The 22,204-nt window shown below is 43.1% G+C and overlaps 1 protein-coding gene across 3 annotated transcripts; it reads left to right on the top strand.

Annotated features, from left to right (window-relative positions):
* Positions 1–2,550: 2,550 nt before the first annotated feature.
* DESI2 (desumoylating isopeptidase 2) lies at positions 2,551–17,464 on the top strand. Of its 3 annotated transcripts, none has more exons than XM_032681489.1 (5): positions 2,551–2,705; positions 9,429–9,501; positions 11,335–11,428; positions 11,920–12,061; positions 13,868–17,464. In XM_032681489.1, exons 1-5 carry the CDS (start codon positions 2,667–2,669, stop codon positions 14,099–14,101), a joined length of 582 nt encoding a protein of 193 aa, XP_032537380.1. In that variant the 5' UTR covers positions 2,551–2,666; the 3' UTR covers positions 14,102–17,464. The 3 variants fall into 3 exon arrangements, with proteins under 3 accessions (XP_032537380.1, XP_032537381.1, XP_032537382.1); XM_032681490.1 differs by lacking the exon at positions 2,551–2,705 and adding an exon at positions 3,388–3,473; XM_032681491.1 differs by lacking the exon at positions 2,551–2,705 and adding an exon at positions 3,422–3,449.
* The last annotated feature ends 4,740 nt before the right edge of the window (positions 17,465–22,204 follow it).

Genomic DNA, 22,204 nt, shown 5'->3' with positions numbered 1-22,204 from the left:
TGCAAGAGGCATACAGGAGCTGCAGAGCAACTTCTGTGTGGGGTGCCTTAGGCTTCTCTAACTTCTCTCTTATGGCTGAAAATTGGTGCTACTCTAATCATGATTCTTTCTACACCTTTGAAAACTAAACAGACAATGACATTTTCCATAAAGACAAGAAACCAGACTGCTCTTTGAGCATATTTCTCCCATAGAAGGATAGGAAAATGTCATGGCATAAAGTAAATGTAGCACAGATTGGTAGACAATGATTTTGGTTTGTGGTGTTCTCTGAGCAGAAGATTTTCTGTGTTCCCATTAAGGGCTCAGGCAGCTTGTCATTCAGTTTTACAATGCAGAAGTCCCTGGGTTCGCCACATTATACTTTTGTGGTGACAGTGCCCATGACTGATCTCTGCCCCTTTACCAAACTGCCAGATTGATGTTTGTGAGCATCTTGGAGTATCGCCATACCATACTTCCTCACTCTCCAAACTACTCAGATATGTGCAAACTGCTAAAACACAAACCACGTACAGCGTAACTTTCTGCAGTATTCACTCACGCTTAACATTACTTCTGACACATAGCTAATCACAGTCTTTTTGCTCAAAAGAAGGATTTTCCTGTTTTTTGCAGATAACTGCATGAAAAGATAAACTGCATCACCGAGGAAGTCAGAGCTGTAATATTGTGTTACTCCGCTATGTATTAAGTCTAGTATTTAAATGCAAAAATTAAATTTTTAAGTCAAATAAATGACACTTTGGGGGTTTATTCTTCACCTTTCATAGAACATGAATTTTCTCTCTCCTGGCTAGAAGTTATGTATTCCTCTCCTCCTTCACGGTGCCTCTTTTAGACAGAAATCAGGAGAGAAAGAAGACCAAGTGACTCACTACAAGTCATTCCAACACTCTGTATTTCTGTCTTGCAGCTAATGAATACTGTTAGTTGAAAATGGAGTCCCTGCCTTCTCAGATTTAAGATACAATCATATTTTCGTCAGTATTCCCTGACATGAAAGCAGCTTTTCCCCACAAAACTTTTTGGTTTAATAACTACCAGATTGTTTCCTAGCTTTCAGCCAAAGGAGCAAAGAACATGACCCAAAGGAGTTATAGATCTGTCCACATGTTTACGGTTTTACCAGCAAAGTAAGGCATTACTGCCAAGTCCTCACATGGCTAAGGTGAACCTCAGTTTCACACACCAGTCTCTCAGGTGCCTGAATTACATATTCTGACAATCAGTAGCCAAACCTGTGGGAAGTTTTTGCAACAATATTAATTTCGTCTAACCAAAGATCACTCCCCAAAGCAGGAATTGCTTTTTCTAACTGCCTACATCAGCTATGCTGTAGTACTCGAAGGATAAGCTGTTCTGCACACAAAATGGAGCTCAGCAGCCAAGTGAAATCTTAGCTAAGAAAGAGGGGCTAACCATCTAAAAGTCTGCAGCCAGAAATGATAGTGAAAGCCAGGATACCCCCTGGGGTGGTACATCCTCCTTCCTGCAGCACCTTCATCTCAAAGGCACAACCACAGCCTGCTGTGAACAGCACCTTTTTTAAAGTGCTATAAAGCGGCAGTAGTAGTCTTTATAAAACTGAATCTGCTGGGAGAGAGAAGGCATCTTTTCTCCTGCTTTAACCAAATGAATTTTTGTTTTGCCGTTGCTTGAAAAGGTTATAGGTTGAGGTTGCCTTACCACCAGGTTGTAAGGCAAGGTTACCCTCGAAAGTGTCTGCAGCCTTAGGAGCGGCCACGCATTCACCAGAATCCACACGCGGATTATCCGCCCATCCACGCGGTTCAAACGTTCCTGCTGTCGAGCCAGTTAAAATTCCCGTTCTTCCCTGAACTCAAACGTAAAATGGCGGTGCCGGGGGACGCTCCGCACGCGGCCACAACACGGACTGGGAACGGAGTAATCCTGCCGCTAGAAGTACAAGCCTTAACCGCGCGTGTGGCATTTGCGGCACGGGACGGGGTGGCCGGGCACAGTCACAGTCCCGCGGCCGTGAGGCGGTGCCGGGGCGGGCTCGGCTGCGATGCAGGGCGGATCGCGTTCCCGCTGGGACTCTGCCGCCACCCCGAACACCTCCCAGGACGGAGACGGGACAAATGGGGGTTTCCACAACCCGGGCTGGGCTCCCGCCGCGCGGGGGGGGCCGTGGCGGCGCCGGGCACGCCGGGACCGCATTCCCGCGCTGCGCGCCGGGAGCTGTAGGCGCCGCCGTCCCGCTCCGCGCGGGCGCTGGGGGCGGGCTGGAGCGGCTCCATCTTGCGCCCATTGGCGGGGCTGTCCGGCCGTCCCGCGGCCCCGGCGCCGCCGCCAGAGCCAGGCAGGGCGCGACCTGCCGCCCGCGCCTCTCCTTCACTCCCTTCCTTCCCTCCTCCCCTCCCGCCGCCGGCACCGCCATCGCCACCGGGGTGGGGCCCGCGCCCGCTGCCCCCCGGCCCCCGCCGCCGGCCGCGGGCTGAGCGCGTCTCCCGGGGGCGCGGCCCGGTCCCTCCGCGGCGGCGGCTCCATGGTGCCCGCCGCCCGCCCCCGCCCCGCAGCAACAGGCAGGACGAGGAGGAAGCGGCCCCCGGGGGTCCGCACGGCCCCGCCGCCGGCCTGAGCGCCGCCGCCGCCGCAGCGGGAGCTCCGAGCGGGCGGGGGGCGCCCGCGGGCCGCCGGCGATGGCGAACCAGCTGGTGATCTTGAACGTCTACGACATGGTGAGCCAGGGCTCGGCACGGCCCGGGGGCGACGGGACGGGCGGGGGTCCCGGCCGCATCCCGGGAGGGCGGCGGCGGGGAGAGCCCTGTCCTGTCCTATTCTGTCTTGTCCTGCCCTGCGGGGGGCAGGGGCGGCCGGGAAACTTTTCCTGCCCTTCCCCTGCCTGTCCCCGCGGGAGCGGGCTCTGTGGGCGGCGGAGCGGGAGAAAGAACGAATCCGGGAAGGGGGGTCGCGGGCGGTGATTTGGGAGGTCTGTCGATTTCTACAGATCTTTCGTGACCTGCGACCAAAGTTTGCCGGGATGGGTCTTCCAGTGGCAGGTGGATCCGCTCCCTGTCGCAGGGCAAACTTCCCCTGCCATGAGCGTCCCCGAGCTGTGTCGCTCCCCTTGCTATTGCCCCAAAGCTCAGGAGCGGGGAGGCCCTGCCTTTCTGCTCACGAAAACCATAAAAGTGTCTAATTTTCCAGCAGGATAGTAGTTGGGGATAACCACTGTCTCTGTAGGGATAAGAGCTTTTTAGTGCGGTGTCAGTAAGGTGACTTTTTTCTGGATCAGAATTTTTGGACGGTTTTGGTATGGCTGCGATTTGGTAGAAATAAAGGAGTCGTTCCAGCTTGATTTGCAGCCCTATGAGCTCACCTTCCCTCCCTCCTGGGTAATCTTTCTGTGACATCTACAGCAACTGTTGTATTGTCTTATGTTCAGCTGGAAGCTGCTCAAATGCCATGGTAACAAATGAAGTGTAAGTACCTGCATGGAACAGGAGGTGCGGATAAATAATATTAAGAAAATATTATCCCTTAATGCGTTTCAGCTGCTGGAAATTAGAACGAGTGGCATTAGTTCTCTGACCAAGTTTTGAGTCTACTGGTAGAGGGACAGTAAGATCAACAACTAGCTTCAGGTGACAGTGTTTGTGTTACTTAGCTTGTTTTGGATAGGCTTTCCTACCACCATTTTAAAGTGAACCTTTGGTGTTTTGAAAGGGTGAAGGTATATAGTGTAGAGTCAGTGACTGCTGGAAGTAAGAAAATACAGCTTATTAGCTTGAGAGCAGTCATGTTCAAACGCTAAAATGTTTGATAGCAATCAATAGGCAGCTATCTGGCCTGAAATCAAATCTATTTATGATATTATAGGAACTAGCCTGATCCTTGTCATCATTATTTCACCCCAATACTTCTCATAAAAATCAGCATCCCTCTCAAAGGAGTTTTTTGGGCTTTTTTTTTTTTTTGTCCACTCCTGTGTTTGAGTTCTGTATCCAGTGAATATAACCTGTTACTTTGACTTTGGTTTGCCGCCTTTGTAGAGAATAAGGGGCGACTGGAGACAGGATCAGTCTGCTCACTGTGATTTTTCTGAGGAGGCGGGGGAGAAAGAGGTCTTTGCTCACCTGGTTGAGCTCATATGTGGTGCTGATATTAGGAAGAAGTCACTGTGTGCCTTACACGAGACTTGAGGAGGGAAGGATGCTCTGTCACGTGCATATATATGACTTCTCTGGATTACAGTGCAAAAATACACATTATAGAATCTCTTTTAGCATGAAAAGAGATGGTTTTACATATATTAACTTTAAATGTTTGTACAGAGAAAGAAGTAGGACTTCAGTTTTGGGACTCTTACGTAAGAGAGTGTCTTTAAAGTCAAGGCTTGACGCACTTCTGACTCACCAAGATGGAGACCTAGTGTTCCGTGTTCCCGCGAAGACTTGCTTAGCTCTGCAAAGTGTCAACTGGGCCCAGTTCACAGGCAGGCTGTGAAAACTTTACAGAAATGGATTGTCTCCTGTATAAATGCCTGCCTGGAAAGTAGGGTCATGGCCTCTGTGAGAAACTCTGTTCTCACTATAAAGGTAGCATTGGTGGGGTGTGACTTCAGCATGCTGTTTCTTTTTTTCTTGTGGTAGTCTGCTCTTTCATTCACATGGTTCTCCTTCATCTCTTACTCCTTAGATTTCTTTGCTGCAACCCATATCCTGCTTTCTTTTTCCTCCAGAGTTGAATTGCTGTGATCAGTTTTACTCCAGCCAACCTGGGAAGGCTGGCAGTTGACACAAAGGGAAGGGACGTAAAAAAGCAACGGGAAAGGTGTGCTCGTGAAAACTAGTGTCATACTTTTCCTTAGGATGTGTTGGGGACCGATCGTTCTCCGATTGCGATTGCTGAAGCTCTGCCTCCATTGAGAAATTACATAGACTCTAAAGCTATGTAACTGTGGAAGGAACTTATTCTCCAAAAAAGCAACCAAGTACATTTATTTGCAGATGTTTGATTTGCATGTAGGGAGTTACTTTTTTTTGCATTAGTCCACAGTTTTAGTATTGGTTAAACCTGTACATCAGCACAAATTATACATAGTATAAGCTGAGGCCATAAAGGAAAGTGTTTCTATTTACTGCTTCAGTCCTGTTTGTTGTTTTATAGCAATGTCTACATTACTTGACCATTAGAGAAACAGATTTCCTTTAAATGTGTAAGAAAAACCCAGGTTCCTGTGACGTCTGAAAGATACCGTCAGTGTACATCCTGCCTCAAACTCTTTTTTTAAGTGATGTCTCAGTCCATTTTAAACTTGTTTGAAGCAGGAATTTAAACCAAAGCCTTACGTTCGTGTGCATAGCAGTCGTTTCAGCCTGCTGAAATCAATGGTACTCCGTTATTTGGGGGCACTGAGAGCGGGTGGAAGAAGGGAAGTGTCTTCTCTAAAGGCTATTTTGAAGTTCTGCTTGTTCATCAAATCCTACCAACCGTGTACTTAAGACATTAGCAGGTTTGCTATTTGCTCCTGACATTCTGTGTCACTTGGAAGTGGATTTGGGGGTTTTCTGTAGTTTAGGTTTGGGATTGGGTTTTTTTGTTTCTCTTTTGGAACAAGAGACCACTGTTACTCACCTGGTTGACAGAATCAAGAATACTGTAATAATTGTAAAGCCGTATGAACAGCTTTATTTTAACCTGAATACTAACTGCAGCTTCATTTCCCAAGCAGCTGCTTAGGTATGCAGGGTGACCTTGCTACTGCTGGATCTCCTTACATCACTGAGTCGGTTGGTTTTGGAGCATATACCCTTCCAATGTCCTTATCACTTGAAAAAACAAAAATCTTTGATAAAAACAAAGAGGGAAGAGGGTTGAGTGTATTGTACAAGAAAGTGGACTTTCAAAGTACTGGTGATTTTATGGAGGGAGAAAAGCTTAAGGCCGCATTTACATCGTGCAGTTCATACCTTTGAAAATCTTTTATGATCATTAAAAGAGTAGGGTGAAGACTTTGATATATTGTGTTTTGAGAATTGGAGTACTTTATAGTTTCATTTTAACTAACTTCTGTTTTTAGGAGTCTAGTTTTTTTGTGCCCAAAGAAGTATCCTATTTTTTCCCCTTATCAAATAAGGTGATAACAAGCTAAAGTATTAACATAAGTGAAAGCTCTGAAGAAAGTACTGTAGATATTTTTGAAGCACTGGGATTAGTGTTTTTCTTTCATTGCAGTGACATGACTTTATTGTGTGCATAGAAAAACACTTCTCTAATATTTTCACTATGATAGTTGCATTAAACCTGAAATCCTGTTTTACAAGACTGACATATTGCAAAATATTGAGGATTTGGAATTGAAGCATTCTACTGTGGCAAAATTCATATCAAGACCAAAGGGAATCCAGTTTGTGTAATGGAAGCAAGGATATAGCGTTTGGGATGAGTTTGGGATTACAGAATTTATGGCATGTTACTGAACCAGTGATTTATATAGATGTCATTTGATTTACAGTCTTTATTTTGTGAGTTATGTATAATCTTTTCAGCTGTAGCCAAATTCAGCCCACTTTGTTGCATTTGTCCTGCATTTCTTCAGTGAGATAAGGCATTGTGTTCAATGAGAAAATATGACCAACCTTCCAATAGCTCATCCAGATTAAGTAATAATTAGATATAATTACTGTTCCTAAGGGGAAAGTAATTCTGCCTCATTGAAATTCTTTTATCTTCAATTAACCTACTCTGTTCTTACTGGAAACACAAAGCGAAGTGCCAGCTTACTTCAGGCTCTTCTTCCAAAGCTCTGCTAACTTTTGTTTCATCTGCCACCAGTGCTCAGTTTTTGTAGTCTACTGAGCCCAGTGGTGGCACCAGTAAGGAGGAGTGTGTACTTGAATAGCACGTGCTGAATACCTTGTTGGAGAACCTTTCCTTCCTGTTCATCTGCTTCTGTGCAGATCGAAGAGAAGGGTTGGTGACTCACTTTTCTGTCCTCTCCCTATACTTTGTGTCAGGTTTCACGGGTTGTGGGTGGGCAGAAGCATGAATAATTTTTTCCTCATTTTTTCTGTCTAGTAACCAACTAGACTTTATTCTTCTACTGCTTGTGGGGTATCTTGTCTAACTTTTGTTCCATTTTCAGAGAGCAGCCATAACCTTGCTTGTCATTAGCAGATCCAATAGGTACATGATGTGTAGGTTGTTTGGAATTCAAAGGCCAAATTCTGAGTTTCTGGCCAAAAGTGTCCAGGAGAGGGAAAGACCTAAAGTACCAGGACCCTGTCTAGCTCAGTTCTAGATTAGGTTCATTTGGATACACCTCATTAGGCAAACATACTTTCTTCCAGTGCTGACAAACTGTATGCTGACTGTGCCTACGGTTCTAACTATAAATATATACCTAAGACTATTTTGGAATGGTCAGCTGGTAAACTGTGGGATAGGAATGGCTTCAGAACTGAAACAGGTTTATGTTGCAGTAGCTTTTCTGTTTTCCAGGGGATTTTGATTTCACCTCATGGCCAGAATCCATTGTTTTATGGTCACAAACCCATGAAGCTGGATGAGTAGTCTTAGCATCATTCTCCTTTCTTCTCCTCTTTGTTTTCTCTCTGTTTTATGTCTTTCTACGCAGAGTAAATCTCCATATATTTCTGGATGTAGCTTGTTCATATGAGACTAGCTCTTTGCTCTTTCCTGGGGAGTGGAAGGAAAGAACTGCTAAGCCCTTTAAATAGACTAAGGTGATGATTTAGTGTAGTCATCCATACCCCACTAGCTAACACAGCAATGCATTGACAAAGGCAGAGATTAAAGCAAAGGGTAAAGTTTAGTCTTAAGCAAAATTTATCCACAGATCACAATGAGCTTTAAATGAATATATGGCACAAAACCTGTCTTCTGTTAATTCATGTTGACAAAATTTCTCACAGACTGGCCTGTCTATTTGTAACTATTGGCACGACATTCTCTTTTTGCCATTGAACTTGTCTTAATTTTCATGAATATCTTGTCAATCCAAGGTTTAGTGTATCATTTTTATTGGAAGCCAACGAGCTTTCAGAAATGCGTGTTATACGCCATAATGTTTGCCATGGCACTGTAAATTACGCAGTAACTCCAGCTAGCACTTCCTAAAAAAATGTGACATCTGCAACCTTTTACATCTTTATCATCAGTTGTACTGTTTTCATAGTGACTTCGCATCAGAAAACACTGATTGTCTCAACAGGTTGTGCAGAGAAGATAGCTTCATTTTTCTGTTTGCTAAACCAGTATTACTTTACCGGCGGTAACACCTCATCCCATATCTGCCTGCCAGTTGATGTTTTGAAGTCTGCTCTGTAAAAGTTTGCAGCGATGCTCTCTGAGGAAAAAAAATCCTGTTACTGGAGTAATTGACAAAATAATACTTTTCTTGTATTTTCCAGAGGTTTTTCTTTCTAGTCAACTTCAGTTTTAAGGGCACAACTGAGACTTTTTTTTTTTTTTAAAGACTTTGTTTGACCTTCTTTTAATTAGGTGTCACTTGAAAATTTTTAATGCTTGGAGACTGATATTTTGAGGGTGGTGATGTAGACAAGGAAAGAGTAATTCTGAGATTTTTGTTTTCCAGAATTCCTTGCATCTTTAAGGACTTGAGGGTAGTAGCTTCCGATAGACACTGGTTGCTGGTGCAGCTTTTGTAAAAAGAAAAGACAAAGCACTAAGGGAAATTTCTCTTCTTTCCTATTTTTTCCCTTTTTTCCCCCCTTTTTTATCACTTCCTGGATTCCTTTTGAAATGCATCTATTTTCTGTTGGCGACAACACGAGTGATATATTGGAAACAGGTGTTAGACCTATGCAAAAGACTTAAACCTGATATGGGAGACCCATGCATCAGCAGCCTGGAGAGAGCTTTGTCTCTTGTATGGTGACCACTGTTTAAGTATTCAAAGACAAAATATAATAAGGTCATTTCAGTCCATCTTACAGATCTCTGAGTATGTCTCGTGCTCGTCTGCTTATAAGCAAGTGTGATCATTGCTATAAGTGACAGTCAGTGTGTGTATATTACAGCCTTACATTGTGATGTGATTTTTTAAAAAATGTGCTCCTTCAAGATTACTGTAATTGATTCTAGAATGTGTTCCACCTAATGGAAAACTTTACAACCTACAACTTGTTGACAAATAGAAAGTTGATCTGGATTTCTTCTGGGTACAGACTCCTTGCTTGACCGACATTGCCAGCACGAAAACACTGGCATAGGACCTAATGGAATTAATTCACTGTGTACAGTTGGGGAATTTTAAAGACATGTTCTGTTCTCATAAAATGAGTTGTGCAGTTTCATTTTGTGGTAGGGTTTAATGCTTTTCATGTGGGGGACAAATACATGTCAGTCTGCTATGAGAAGACAAATCTGTATTGCAAACTAACTAGAGTTGTTCTTGTTTTCTTCTTTCCTTTTAGTATTGGATGAATGAATATACTTCTTCCCTTGGAATTGGAGTTTTTCATTCAGGTATAGAGGTATATGGCCGAGGTATGTACAAAAAAAGCACAACTTACTCTTTGTTTCGGGAATTCTGTTATTTAAAACCATTTTTCAGGTAGTGAGGGAAGTCTGGCTCCTGAAACCCATTTATCTCTTTTCTCATCTATTCTGCCTCTGGAAAAAATCTTGGACAGGAATAATCTGGTAGCCATCATGCATTCTTTTGTATAAAGCTATGCAGCTATGAAAAAGTGTGCAATTTATTCAGCCAGGCATAGAAATCTTTACTTTAGGTTTGAAAACACTTGTTGCAAAAACAAATGTACACTTCATGTAAGCATGGTTGAATCGTATTCTGCCAGCACTTAGTGCAAGGAGTTAATTTTTAGGTACAGAAACGAGAGGCACCCAAGAGTGCATGATGCTCAGGAAAAAGTCTATTCTTTATTGGTTGGTTGGTCTGCTTTAAGGAGACTGTTTCTTTAAAAGACATCTCGTTCATGCTGTTCATAAAAGATACCCTAGTGATAATACAGAAATACATTTCAATTTTGCTAAATAGGTTGTGCTGTGGGACTGCAGCTTCTTGATCTGTTCAGGCCACTTAAAACCTGCACTGCTGCCAGAAGGTGTTTCTGAGGAAGCTGTAGCACAGGCTCAGGTCTGAGGTGTTTCTGCACAGCAGTATAATGACGCTTGGAGGTGATGGTGTTGCTGAAAGTGGTCCATTTAAAGAAGAAAAATCTACTTCAGTTCTTTTTTTGGGAGGTGAGGGGAAGCAGCAAAAGGCATGGCATGCACTCCGAAGACCACACTGCTCAAAGTTATCCTAAACTATGTTTCAGCTACTATAATGGTCACATTGTAACTGGGTTTGCAAGTGTTACCAGAGCAACAAATTGACAATACTATGATTATTGTAAAAACTGGTTTTTTGATTTGTTTTAATCCGAACCAGAAACACCTGACTCTTAATAGTGCTGTGCCTGAAACCCAGTTTTTGAGCTGTGCCAAATACGTGTACCTCCCTTCCTGTTGGGATTATAACAGCTTTCTCATACAGCAGGTCATGCCCCTGCTAGAACAATGACTTGCATTTTTCAAAGTACATCAAACTTTTTATTCATTAACGTGTTGTAAAAAAGATTATCCCCAAAACTGAGTGCTAGACTTGCATGATGTGTTACGAGTTTTGAGGAAAGGAAGCGTGAAGTCATGCTTAAAGCCTTTTATTGCAGTCTGGGCACGGCGTGCTGTGTTATCTGACAGACACAGATGGAAGCTCAGCATACCATGATATTCTCATGTATTCTGAGTGCTTGTGCCAGCAGATGCTATGTGCAGACTTCAGATGCGTGCACTGGTTTACTTTGTTGTTATAGTAAAAAAACTCGTGACAGTTGAACCTTTGCAAATCAAGACATTTAAGAACCTCTTATGCCACTACTTGCTGCCACACTTAGAGCTGTGTAGTGCACACTGAATAGAAGTGCCATCAGACCTTTGAGGATACTATACTTTGAATCCCCAATTTAGACATATCAAAGTGGACCTTTAAAGACATGTATAAAGCATGTATAAAGAACATTGATAGGATTTACAATTTAACTTGTAAATCCTCACTTATACAATGAAAATTATATACTTACTGTAAAGTTATTCAAATTAAATCCATACACTGTAGGAAATTTCCTGTCAGTTTTTACTCAGGCTGACTAGTAACCTAACAAAACTATTCATTTCCAGCTCCTTTCATTTGTAATAATAAGATGTCTGGTTCCTAGCTTTAGATCCACGTGAAGTTGTCTTTGGTCAGTGAGCCCTGCTGTTCTTTGCTGTCATCATATGCTGGTTTTGTTAAATCTGAACTTTCTCTTTTAGAATTTGCCTACGGTGGTCATCCATACCCTTTTTCTGGAATATTTGAAATTTCACCGGGAAATGCTTCTGAGCTAGGAGAAACATTTAAATTTAAGTAAGAAAGATATCTATTTTCTTGTTTTCTGAGAAGTCATATGAAAAAGACAATTTGTTGGATTTATTTTTGAGGATAGAGGAATTGTACAAGGATTTCTGACTTTCTGAGAAATTCATGTGTTTACTTAGAAATGAAAGATGGACAGAGGTAATGAGACAGTGAAGTGTCTACAGCAAAGAACATTTTTTTTAGTATACCATTAAATTTCTTAAATTCATAGAAATTTTATGGACTTGTGGCTAACTTTTATTATTCATGCAGCGTATACAATGCAGTAACTTTTTCAAGGTGAATAATAGGCAAGGAAACATAATCTCTCATGATTAAGATGAAAGTGGTGCCGTAAAATGGAATAGAAAGAATTTATGTTGTTCTAGGAGGACCGAAAGATCTCACCACCCACAATGGGGTGACTTTTGAGCAGTGTATGAACAATAATCCACCTGTATCATGGGAGCCTGATCACTTACTCTCTGTTTCTCTTCTAGAGAGGCTGTGGTTCTAGGCAGTACTGACTTTATGGAAGATGACATAGAAAAAATAGTAGAAGAGCTTGGAAAAGAATTCAAAGGAAATGCTTATCATCTAATGCACAAAAACTGCAATCACTTTTCTTCAGCTTTATCTGAGGTAAACAAACATGAAGATCTAGAAAGGTGCTTCCCAGGTGGCTACAGAGTATCATCTTCCTTTGGAATGTTTGGTCTAATTTCCAACTTCTTATCTCTGATACCTTGGGCAAATGTCACCATTTTTCAGATTGTATTTGTGTTTATGTCCAAAGTACAAGATTTTGCTGTCAAAAATGCTAAATATTGTTCTCATACATAGCTTGTATTCAAGCAGGGGTGCATTCCTAAGTGAGAGACCTAGTAAATGAACTAACAGGATTTCAAAATCATTTCAGTTGCTTCAGAGATTGCTACTGAGGATAGTATTTTGGTCAGTATTTCCCCACAGAAACATCACACTGAAAATAATTTTTAAAGTTATGAGCTACTGTTAAAGAATAACACATTCATTGAAGTTACAACAGACAGTGTTAATCTTCTGCTTGAGAGGCTTTTGTCAAGGTATTGCTCTGCCAGCATCTGTGTCCTGGTCATGTAGATACTTGAGTCATGCAAAGTATCTGACTGAGGAGTCAAATGGGCTTTCCTTTCTTCCCTTTGCAATGTGATCAGTTTGCCAATATGATTGAATGCCTGATCATTCACACGTGTATCAACACAAGGGAAGGGGTCAGGAAAAAGTATCCTAGGACAAAGAGGTGAATGGAAATTTGATTTTTATTGATAGTTGGCAATCTGTGCTTGCCAGAATTTATGATGTTTCACTGAAACACTCCCAAACAAGAATGGCTATTTTTTCTGTAGTGAGCTTTCACAGATTTTAATTTTTTTTTCCCCCAAATAGTTAATGCACTTACTGTATAGCCTGTGTTTTGTGTAGACTGATCTTCCAGTGGTACTGGAAAATTTTATTGAGATGATGATTCGTGTGCAATGCTGGTACAAGTAAGTAGGGTGAGACACTAATGAAGCTGCAGTTGGTGTGAAATCTGGCCTATATGGACAGGGTTTTGCTATACTCTTCAGCTGCATGGTCATATTGTCTCTGTTTTAGTGTTTGTCCTATTTAGTGTTCAAATTGACTATAGAAGTGGGTATAATTACAAGGTAAATTGCTGCTTAGTTACAGCAGAGTAATGCTCCCATTCTCCAAATTTGCACTGGAGTGAGTAATACCAGAAGTGAATGTGGAGGCAGTTAAGTAAAATGGCTCATTCCTTGAATAGTGACAACAGAATTATTTAATGACTGATGTGCAGTACAAATAAGTATTTAATGCTGCATTGTATATTTTTGAGGAGTTGAAACCAGCTATGCAGTGTATATCCTCTCTTGTTCCAGTGAACCTAAGTGTGTGTGCTTGTTTTGTAAGATAGTGACATCTCATGAAAGTCATCAGAGGCCATCCCACTAAAAAGCCTCAGCTGTATGTGTAACTCCACACAGCTATGGTATTTTTGGTCGTTTGATTTCAGGGTGCTTTTTTGTAATAGTGAAGTTTCTCCTGCAATTTCTGTTTCTGAGGAATTAGCAGTGAATGGAATACATACCTTAACTAATTTCTGTCCCTTTCGTAGAAGTTATGCAAGAAGAGTGAGGCTTTCCAGGACTTCTAAGAGAAGCACAGAACCATGTGTCCAAATTTCACAGTGGAAAATAAGTCTCCTTGTGGGACTTAGGATGCTGCTTTTACTGATGGAGAAAACTTGTCTTAGTGCATCTAACTTGGGTGCTTCTTGAGTGGCATTTGTGATAAATAAACTGTAAGGCTACTGCAGGTTTTGGTTTTCATTTAGCACGCTGCAGTTTTGTTACTGCTGAATCCAGAAAACAAATTAATCCTTTCTTTTTCCTTCCCCCATAGATTCTCTGTGGAAAAGAGATTCCACGATGGGTGAATCGTCTTGCCTACTTCAGCTCTTGTATACCCTTTCTGCAGAGCTGCCTGCCGAAGGAGTGGCTAACTCCTGCAGCTCTCCAGTCTAGTGTTAGCCAGGAGCTACACGATGAGCTGGAGGAAGCTGAGGATGCAGCAGCATCAGCTTCCTTGGCAAGCTCAGCATCTGGGTCTAGAACTGGACGCCACACCAAATTATAAGTCCTCCTCCAAAGTAACAAATGGTTTGAAATACTTCAGTTTAATCTCTCCAGCAACTGACTTCCTGACAGAACATGAGAGCTGACTCTAGAACATTGTTTTTATATGCAAAAAAAAAAAAAAAAAGCTCTCAGCAACCCATGTTTCAGCTCAGGATTATTTATGTAGTGAGAAGAATTGCTGGGAGAAAAGGGAAGGATTTTGTGTGAAGCCACCCTTTTCATTTTCACCTGATGTTTGGTAGACCTGGATTAACTTAACATCTTGTATAAAGCGGAACTTAAATTATTTGTTTACAGTATTGTGTACTGCTGTTTACAAGTCCTGTAAGGACTCCTGCCACCATGGAAGAAGAAAGAATTTGAGTTTGATTTAACTGTTGGTGTAACTCAAAACAGTGGTGTGATGCCCTGGATGAACTCTCCCCTTTGTTTTCAAGATTTAAGGCAGGTGAACGTTAAATTGAGAAATGCCAGAAACTGCTGAATACTATATATATGAACAGGGTATTGTGCACTTAAAGTGGCTGATGTAAGCAGGTAGTTTCCAGGATGTAGGGAGACTGGTTCCGTCTAAGATCTGTTCCTAGAAGTATGACCTCTACATTAATGAAACTGTGGATTTTTGCACATATGAAGGGAAATTTCTATTTCATTACAATGCACATCAATCCTTCTTTTCTAACTCAGCCATGTAGTTTACATCTGATCTCCCATCTTTATTTACAGTTTACTTCAATCAGGATTTAGACGTGTGAAAATCATCTGTTAGAAGCATGAAAAATTTTTCGCTGTTTGCTTTACTTGATTTCAAACTTGTATCTACAAGTTAGTACTTGTATTCCTTTTTTGTTTGTTTCATATAGTTTGGAATCGTGTAAAACAAGCCATTTGTGTTTGGGGAATGGCCTTGCTTCCTGCTGCTGATTTTGCTTCATTTGAGTTTGTAAACATTCATGTCTTTTTTTTTTTGAGCTATGAAGTGCTGCCCAGTTGTGCATATCTGCACAAATGATAGAGAAATCCTAATTTATTTTCCCACTGTCTCTATCTGTGGCATTAACTTTTTTTGTCAGATGTAATGAAGAAAAACCTGAAAACTGCTTATGCACCTGCGTGTTTACACAGCAGAACCCACTAATCTGCACACATAATTATATCTGAAGGTAAGAGATATTATTTTCTAAAACACAGAAGTATGTTTGCTGGTAGATTATAATTAGAGCTAAATTATAATTAGTGATCGGAATATATAATGGAATGCCTTATTCTTGTTCACTTACCAAGAGAATTAATGGTTCTTCCAGTCATTAGTGTAAATTAGTGAGGTTCTATTGTGTGCATAAGGCTACAGTAGCACAAACATGAGGGAGGTGAGCTTGTGTATTTTCTAAGAGTTGCTGCCTTAAACCAAAAACATACCATCCCTAAACTGATCAGCTCACAAAGTGTGCATTACTAGAAATATAAATGATTCTTACAAGCTTTATTTTCAGTCTGTTGCTGGGTTTAGTTTTTCCACTAAGTGAAATACTGACTCTACAGTTTCTGCTGTTTAAAAGGAAAAAAAAGTCCTCTAGGGAGGCAGGAATGCTTCATGTTACAAATGCTCCTAGCCATGGGAAGTTGGTGCCATTGAACCCTACAGGAAGGTGCAATAGGCTGTATCCTAGTAAGAATTCTTATGATGGCTTACTGCGACTCGTGTTAGAAACAAGTTTCTCTGCTGGCAGCTGAGTTGAATCCTTTGTCAGACAGACTTTGTTTCCACTTATCTTCTGTGATGCCATGTAGGTACAGAGAGAGAAACGCTCAGTTCTGGGGGGGGGAATCACATGAGACTCTTTGTGGAAAGAGTGAGGTAATAGTAGGAGTCTCCTTAACTGTATTTTGGTACGGATTTTAATAATCTCTTCTACCACATGGGAAAATGCATAAGACTGATGAGTCTGCCACTGACTTCGTTCTCTGATCTCCAGAAGCTGGACATACTTACCCTCCCTGTTGAGTGCTTTTCACTTGGATCTCTGAATTTGAGTTCTCCTTTCCTTTTTTTTCCCTGTAGTGAAAATGAATATGGTGGTCTCCAGTCAACTCTCAAGCATTACAGAACTGAATCTTGCACTACACACAGCTAAGACAACAGGCTGCAGACAGGTTATTTTGTCTCTGCTGTGCAGCTGTGGTAGTAATGTGACTAAGTCTCTTGGCCAAGGCAGGTCCTTTATTTCAGCTCAGGGTTGAGGCCACTGATCTAGCAATGTACTGTAGCTTTTCCTAGGCTTTAGGAAAAATAAATAGAATGAATTTTCATTGCTACCTTTTATGTACCAAAATCAGCTTTTTAGGCTTCTGATACATCCAGAGTGCTAGGTCACAAATCTCTACACTTTCATTAACACACACAATTACAGCATGTACAATGCAAGAACGTGACAGATCACAGCACAGTTTTTATTTAGAAGTAAAACTAAGACTATTTTTTATAAAGCAGACTGGAAAGTTTGTAACAAAAACATTCATTTTATTGGTAGCTGTACAGGTGAAAATACTGTCTCATGCTCCATAATGAGTTTTGTGTTTGTTTCAAAACCATCCATTTGTAAATCCTGTGAGGAAACTGACACCTGAACCCTGAAGGCTGTTGGGTATTGTATCGAAGCGAGCGGTACTGCAACTCCAGTCATGTGCTGTCAGCTCAGCTTCTGCTGGATGCCTCCAAAAAGTCGCCCTGCCAGTGGTTACTCTGATTTGTTAGCAATAGAGCAAGTTACCTTTCACCAGCATTACTACCAAGCAGGGATTACTTTAGTCTACTAATGATCACACTGTGCTAAGACTAGAACACTCCAAAATGCTGTGAGAAAGCTGGACACCTGTGGAATCTTTTCCATCAAAACGGGTAGAAAAATCACCACTTCAGGGTTCTGCTCTGTTTACTTTCTCATTCTTGTTTAGTTTCCCGTGAGATAGTACTTTTGATACTTATTACATTGTTTAACTCGGTCATTTTATTTAAATGCCATTTTCTGTTCAGCAAGCCAAAAAAATCCAATGTACTGTTAGTGTGCACCAATAACTCCAGAGTGGCTTGGTAAAAAAAGCATAGTTGCATTACTTCTAAAACTGACAATGCAATTCTGATCACTATTGATAGATGATAATTTTCACTGTTGGAAGTTGCTTACAAGCTGAATATTCACTGATGCATTTTTTGTAAACTTGTATTCAAGTTTACTGTACTACATAGTATTTGTATAAAATTCGAAGAATTTTGACTTTTGTTACCTGTACATGGCAACAATTTGTCTAGCATCTTAAACTTAAATCCATCAGTTTATTAAAAATACTTTTATAAAAAAAAAAAAGACAGTTGGCTCTGTGTGTTACTCCCCTTGTACCTACCTGTTTTGGCAGTGCCACCCAAGCTGATATTTGGTTTAGAAAGATGGTTTTGAAGGACAGTAAAACTATCCAGGGGTTTCCTATAGTTAAGCTGTAGGCTGTTACACTGATGTGAGCATCAGGTGCTGTGGTTTGGTTTGTCTGAGGTGTTATTAACAGCCACTAGTTTCCATTAGACTAAATTCAAAATGTGTTTAGATTTGGTGTACTAACTACATCTGTTGGGGTATCCAGACACCCCACTGTCCTTGGGATACGTTGCAGGTACTATGTGCCACATTCTACAGCTTTGCTTGAAAGCCCAGCTCTGTGGTCTGGATTTGCAGTGGTCTGAGGAGCCACAAGGCACGTGGGGTCTGTAATGTCTGTGCCCTGCCAGTTCCTTTGAGCAGAGCAGAAGTACCCAGAGTTCAGGCAAGTACCAATGGCAACACCAGCCTCAGCCATGGCTGCCTGTGCTGTGCCTGCTCCTGTGGCAGCAGCACCACTGGTGCACAGCCCAGTGCTGACCCAGACTGGAGAAACTCCCCTGGCTTTGAATTAAAAAGCTGCCAAGCTATTTCCTGGACAGGGCCGCTCAGCAGTTGGGTTGCAGCCTGACAGAACCTGTGGGGTGGTGGCACCTCCGTTTAAAGCTGTGGTTGCTCTGGGCAGCAGAGCTGGCCTGCTCCTTGCAGCCACACTGGCTGTGGGGTGCTGTGGAGCAGCTGCATGGTGAGCTAACTGGCACAGCCTGTTCCCCAAACCTTCCCAAGCTCTGGCTCAGTGTTTGCCAGCACCCAGAGGTGTTGGCACTGGAATTTGCAAAGGGCAGGTGAGTGCATGTGTTTTAACAGGAGAGAGACTTCTCTGCACATTGAAGGCACTGATAAATGGGAATGCTCTCCAAGCTGGTGCTGCTCCTACCTCTCTTGCCCCACAGCTGAGTGTAGTGGGTTGACCCTGGCTGGATACCAGGTACACATTAAAGCCATTCTCTCACTCTCCCTCTGCAACTGGACAGAGGAGAGAGAAAAAAAAAAACAGCTAAGGATTCATGAGTTGAGATAAGAGCTGGGAGAGGTCATTGACTGATTACCTTCACAGGCAAAACAGACTCAAAGTGGGGATAGTACTTAAATTTATTACTAAGAGGATAAGAGCCAAAGAGTGAGAAATAAAACAATCTTCAAAACACCTTCCCCCCACCCTTCGTTCCATGTTCTCCCTCCTCTCCCCAGCAGTGCAGGGGGACGGGAATGGGGGTTACGGTCAGTTGTTTCTGCCGCTGCTCAGAGAGAGGAGTCCTTCCCCTGCTCCCTTGGGATCCCTCCCACGGGAGACAGTCCTTGATGCACCTCTCCAGCGTGAGTCCATCCCTCAGGCAGCAGTTCTTCCCAAACTGCTGTCCTGTGGGTCTCTTCTCCATGGGGTGCAGTCCTTCATGAATGAGCTGTACTGATGTGGGTCCTCTACAGGGGCCACATTTATCACACAGGAAAAACCTGCTCCAGTGTGAGCTTCCCTCTCCATGGGCTGCAGGTTTCTGGCAGGACCCTGCTCCATTTTGGGCCTCCCACGGGGTCACAGCATCCTTTGGGCATCCAGCTGCTCCAGCCAGGGCTTCTCCATGGGCTGCAGGTGGGTCTCTGCACCCCGATGGTTCTCCATGTGCTGCAGGGGCACAGCTGCTCCACCATGGTCTGTACCACCGATGCAGGGGCCACAGCACCTGGAGCACCTCCTGCCCCTCCCTCTGCACTGACCTTGGTGTCTACATTGTTGTTCACGTGTTCTCACTCCACTCTTCTCTGGCTGGAATTCCTTCTGCACAACAACCTTCTGTTCTTAAATATGTTATCACAGAGGTGTTACTATTACTCCTGATTGGCTTGGCCTTGGCCAGCGGTAGGAAGTCCATCCTGGAGCCGGCTGGCATTGGCTCCACGGGACAGGGCAAGCTTCTAGCAGCTTCTAACAGAAGCCACCCCAGTAAGCCCCCTTGCTACCAAAACCCATCCACAGAAACCCCCTACACTGGGAAAGGGATGTGTTTTGCTGTGGTTTGCGTGCTGAGCCTGGCATCGCTGTGTGCATGGCTAATGAAGATTGGCTAGAGCATGACCTGTTGGAGAAGCTGCCCAGACACAGGTGTGTTCCCTTTTCTGACTGCTAAAAGGGACCCTAATCACTAACAAAGATGCAAGGGAGTTTGAGGAACTTGTAACCTATTGAAAGGAAACTTGACAAGAGTTCATCAAATAAAACTAATGTGACTTCCAGGTAAACTCATTTCTGGCATCCAATGGCCAAGAGTGCCTATCCACTTCTAGGAAGGTGATCAATATACAAAAATACATACTGCATTATCATAACTCTAACTGTTAATTGTTGAGTGACTGAATTTAACTGAACTGCTCTTGAAGAAAATAGAAATGTTTCAAATGAAAATTTTCTAAAAGTTTCTTCAGGCATGCAGAAGTACATGACAGATTTGTCATTGGAACAGCTTCTCAACAGGCAAACGTGTTTTTTGTGGCTGAAGGCACCTTAGTTTTATCACATCCCCAAAATAAATATATTCTTCCACAGTACTTCATATAGTGCAATGAAAATGGCTAGTGGACAGTTCTGACTTGCTCTGATACCCTGTGGTTTGATCTAAATCAGATCATAAGAAAACCCTTCAAACTTGTCAATGTAACAACTTGTCAGGGAGGCCATGGCAGTTCTTTGGAAAAGCAGCTGTGCTCCACTGGCAACTCCCGTTCCTGTTGGGCTAGAGTAGGAATCCTGTATTTCTCCCATGATCTGGTCTAGTAAAATCAGGGTGCAGCAAACTAAAAATAGGATCTGGCCATAAAGAAATGCTAGATCTTGCACTGGTGTGGTTTTAGCTTGCTTGGGGATGACAGGGCTGCATCTATCTCCATGTCTCCTTAGAAAGGGACATGGCTCACACCAGAGTGGCTCTCCATCCCTGTCCATCTCTGAGCAGCAGCCTGGGACAAGTAGTACTAAGGTAACACCGCTCCTTTTGCAGGTGGAAGATGGGTGGCCAGCAGTCCTCATAGTCTTTGCAAAGTGGTGTCTTGATCCTGAAATCCTGAAAGCAGAAAGTCTGCTGCACTTGCTGGTTACCTGGTGTGCTGCTTCTAGCCTGTGTGGTTGTGTGAAAGGAGTCTCCTGAATGAGGCAAAGGTGAAGGAGAGGGGCTTCATGCATGCCCCGCAGGAGCTGTTCATGGGTTTCAACTCATGATTTCCTTTTAAGCAGCCTTTCTTAACTCTTTATCCCCTTTCACCTTTACACAGCCTGAAACAAGGCACCCAAATACTGGAATTCAAGAAGCCAGGACTGTGTTGCTGAACTGTTCCTGCTGGGGGCTCACCATAGCTTGAGTGGAGAGGTAGGAAGGGGTTCAAGCCATCTCAGATGAGAGAAGCCTTTCCTGCATCCATGATGCCAGCCTTGTCTTCTGCCTCAGGTGACTGGGGTAGTAGCAGGGTGGAGTTAAAATGCACCTTTTGTGGAGTTCCGGTGTGGTCCCAGTGGGGCTGATGGTCAATATGGGCCCTCCTTTGCAGTGAGGTAAGTGAATCAGACACCCCCTGGCCAAACAGGGCACAGACAGGTTTTTATCAGGCTCCAGTGAAATGTGTCCAGATTCCCACAGCAGCAAGAGGTAAGGGCAGAGGAGACCCAGTGTTCCCAGTGAGTGCCTGAGTGACATGGTGAATGCGGTTTCAGCTGGCTCCCTCATGTTTCCCAGATCTGAACGGTCAATACTGTTAGCTCAAGCAGAGCCAGAGCTTTCCTCACAGAATAAGAATAAAGCCCCATTAAACCCACCTAATGACAACACAAATCACGTTGAACAGAAAATGTCTTGTGTTCCTTACTCGGGCTTTGGAGGTTTGTGGGGTTTGTTCTGGTTTTCCCACTCCTAATTTGCCTGTGGGAAACGCTGCCTTCCCCCAGCCTTCCCAGTGCCAGCACACAATAGCTACTTGTTTTTTGCCTGGAAGGAATTGCTGAGCCTTTAAATAGCTGGAATTGAGTTTATTTTAATTCTGTACTTCAGCTCATTCATTACTCAGTTCTAGCATCCTAAAAGTGAAGATTTCCAAAAGAATTAGAATTTGCCTCCTTTTTTTCTTTACCTCAAAAAGGTGCTCTGCATCTTAAATTCCCTGCACCGGCCCTGCGTTTATCTCTCTAACTAATCCTGCAGCAAAGTGTCAGCTTCCAACAAATTAATTTACATGCCATTAAGCAAACATCAACAGAGTAGTGAGGACCAGCAAGAGCTGATGGCAGTGTAGCTGGCTCAAATACAACTGTAAAGGTCAATTGTTTTTTATGTCAGAGAGACTCGGAAAGTTTAGTAAAAGCACTGAACAAGAAATGATGATAGTAAGGGTGACAGGCTGAGTGGAGGCTGCTTGGGCTGGCTCTTCCCTCCAGCACTTTGGAGCCGAGGGCAGAGGAACACCTCAGGGAGTGCCCAGCTTTTGAGGATGCTCTCATCTCTGCAGTTGCTTTCTATAAGCTGCTTTGCCCTTCTAGGAGCCTTGTGGCTTCTGTGGATTTTAAAAGGTTTAAAGGAAAGACAAGCTCTATGGCCTAAAGCGCTGCCTCTGCTCCACGACTCCCTGCACAAATGCTCCCCCAGTGAAATGCCACACCAAGACATGCACCCAGGGATGCCACACTCGCC

The sequence above is a fragment of the Chiroxiphia lanceolata genome, chromosome 3, assembly GCF_009829145.1.
Source record: "Chiroxiphia lanceolata isolate bChiLan1 chromosome 3, bChiLan1.pri, whole genome shotgun sequence".
Taxonomy (NCBI): domain Eukaryota; kingdom Metazoa; phylum Chordata; class Aves; order Passeriformes; family Pipridae; genus Chiroxiphia; species Chiroxiphia lanceolata.
Note: the sequence above shows the minus strand (reverse complement) of the source record. Positions and strands in the feature narration are given on the sequence as shown.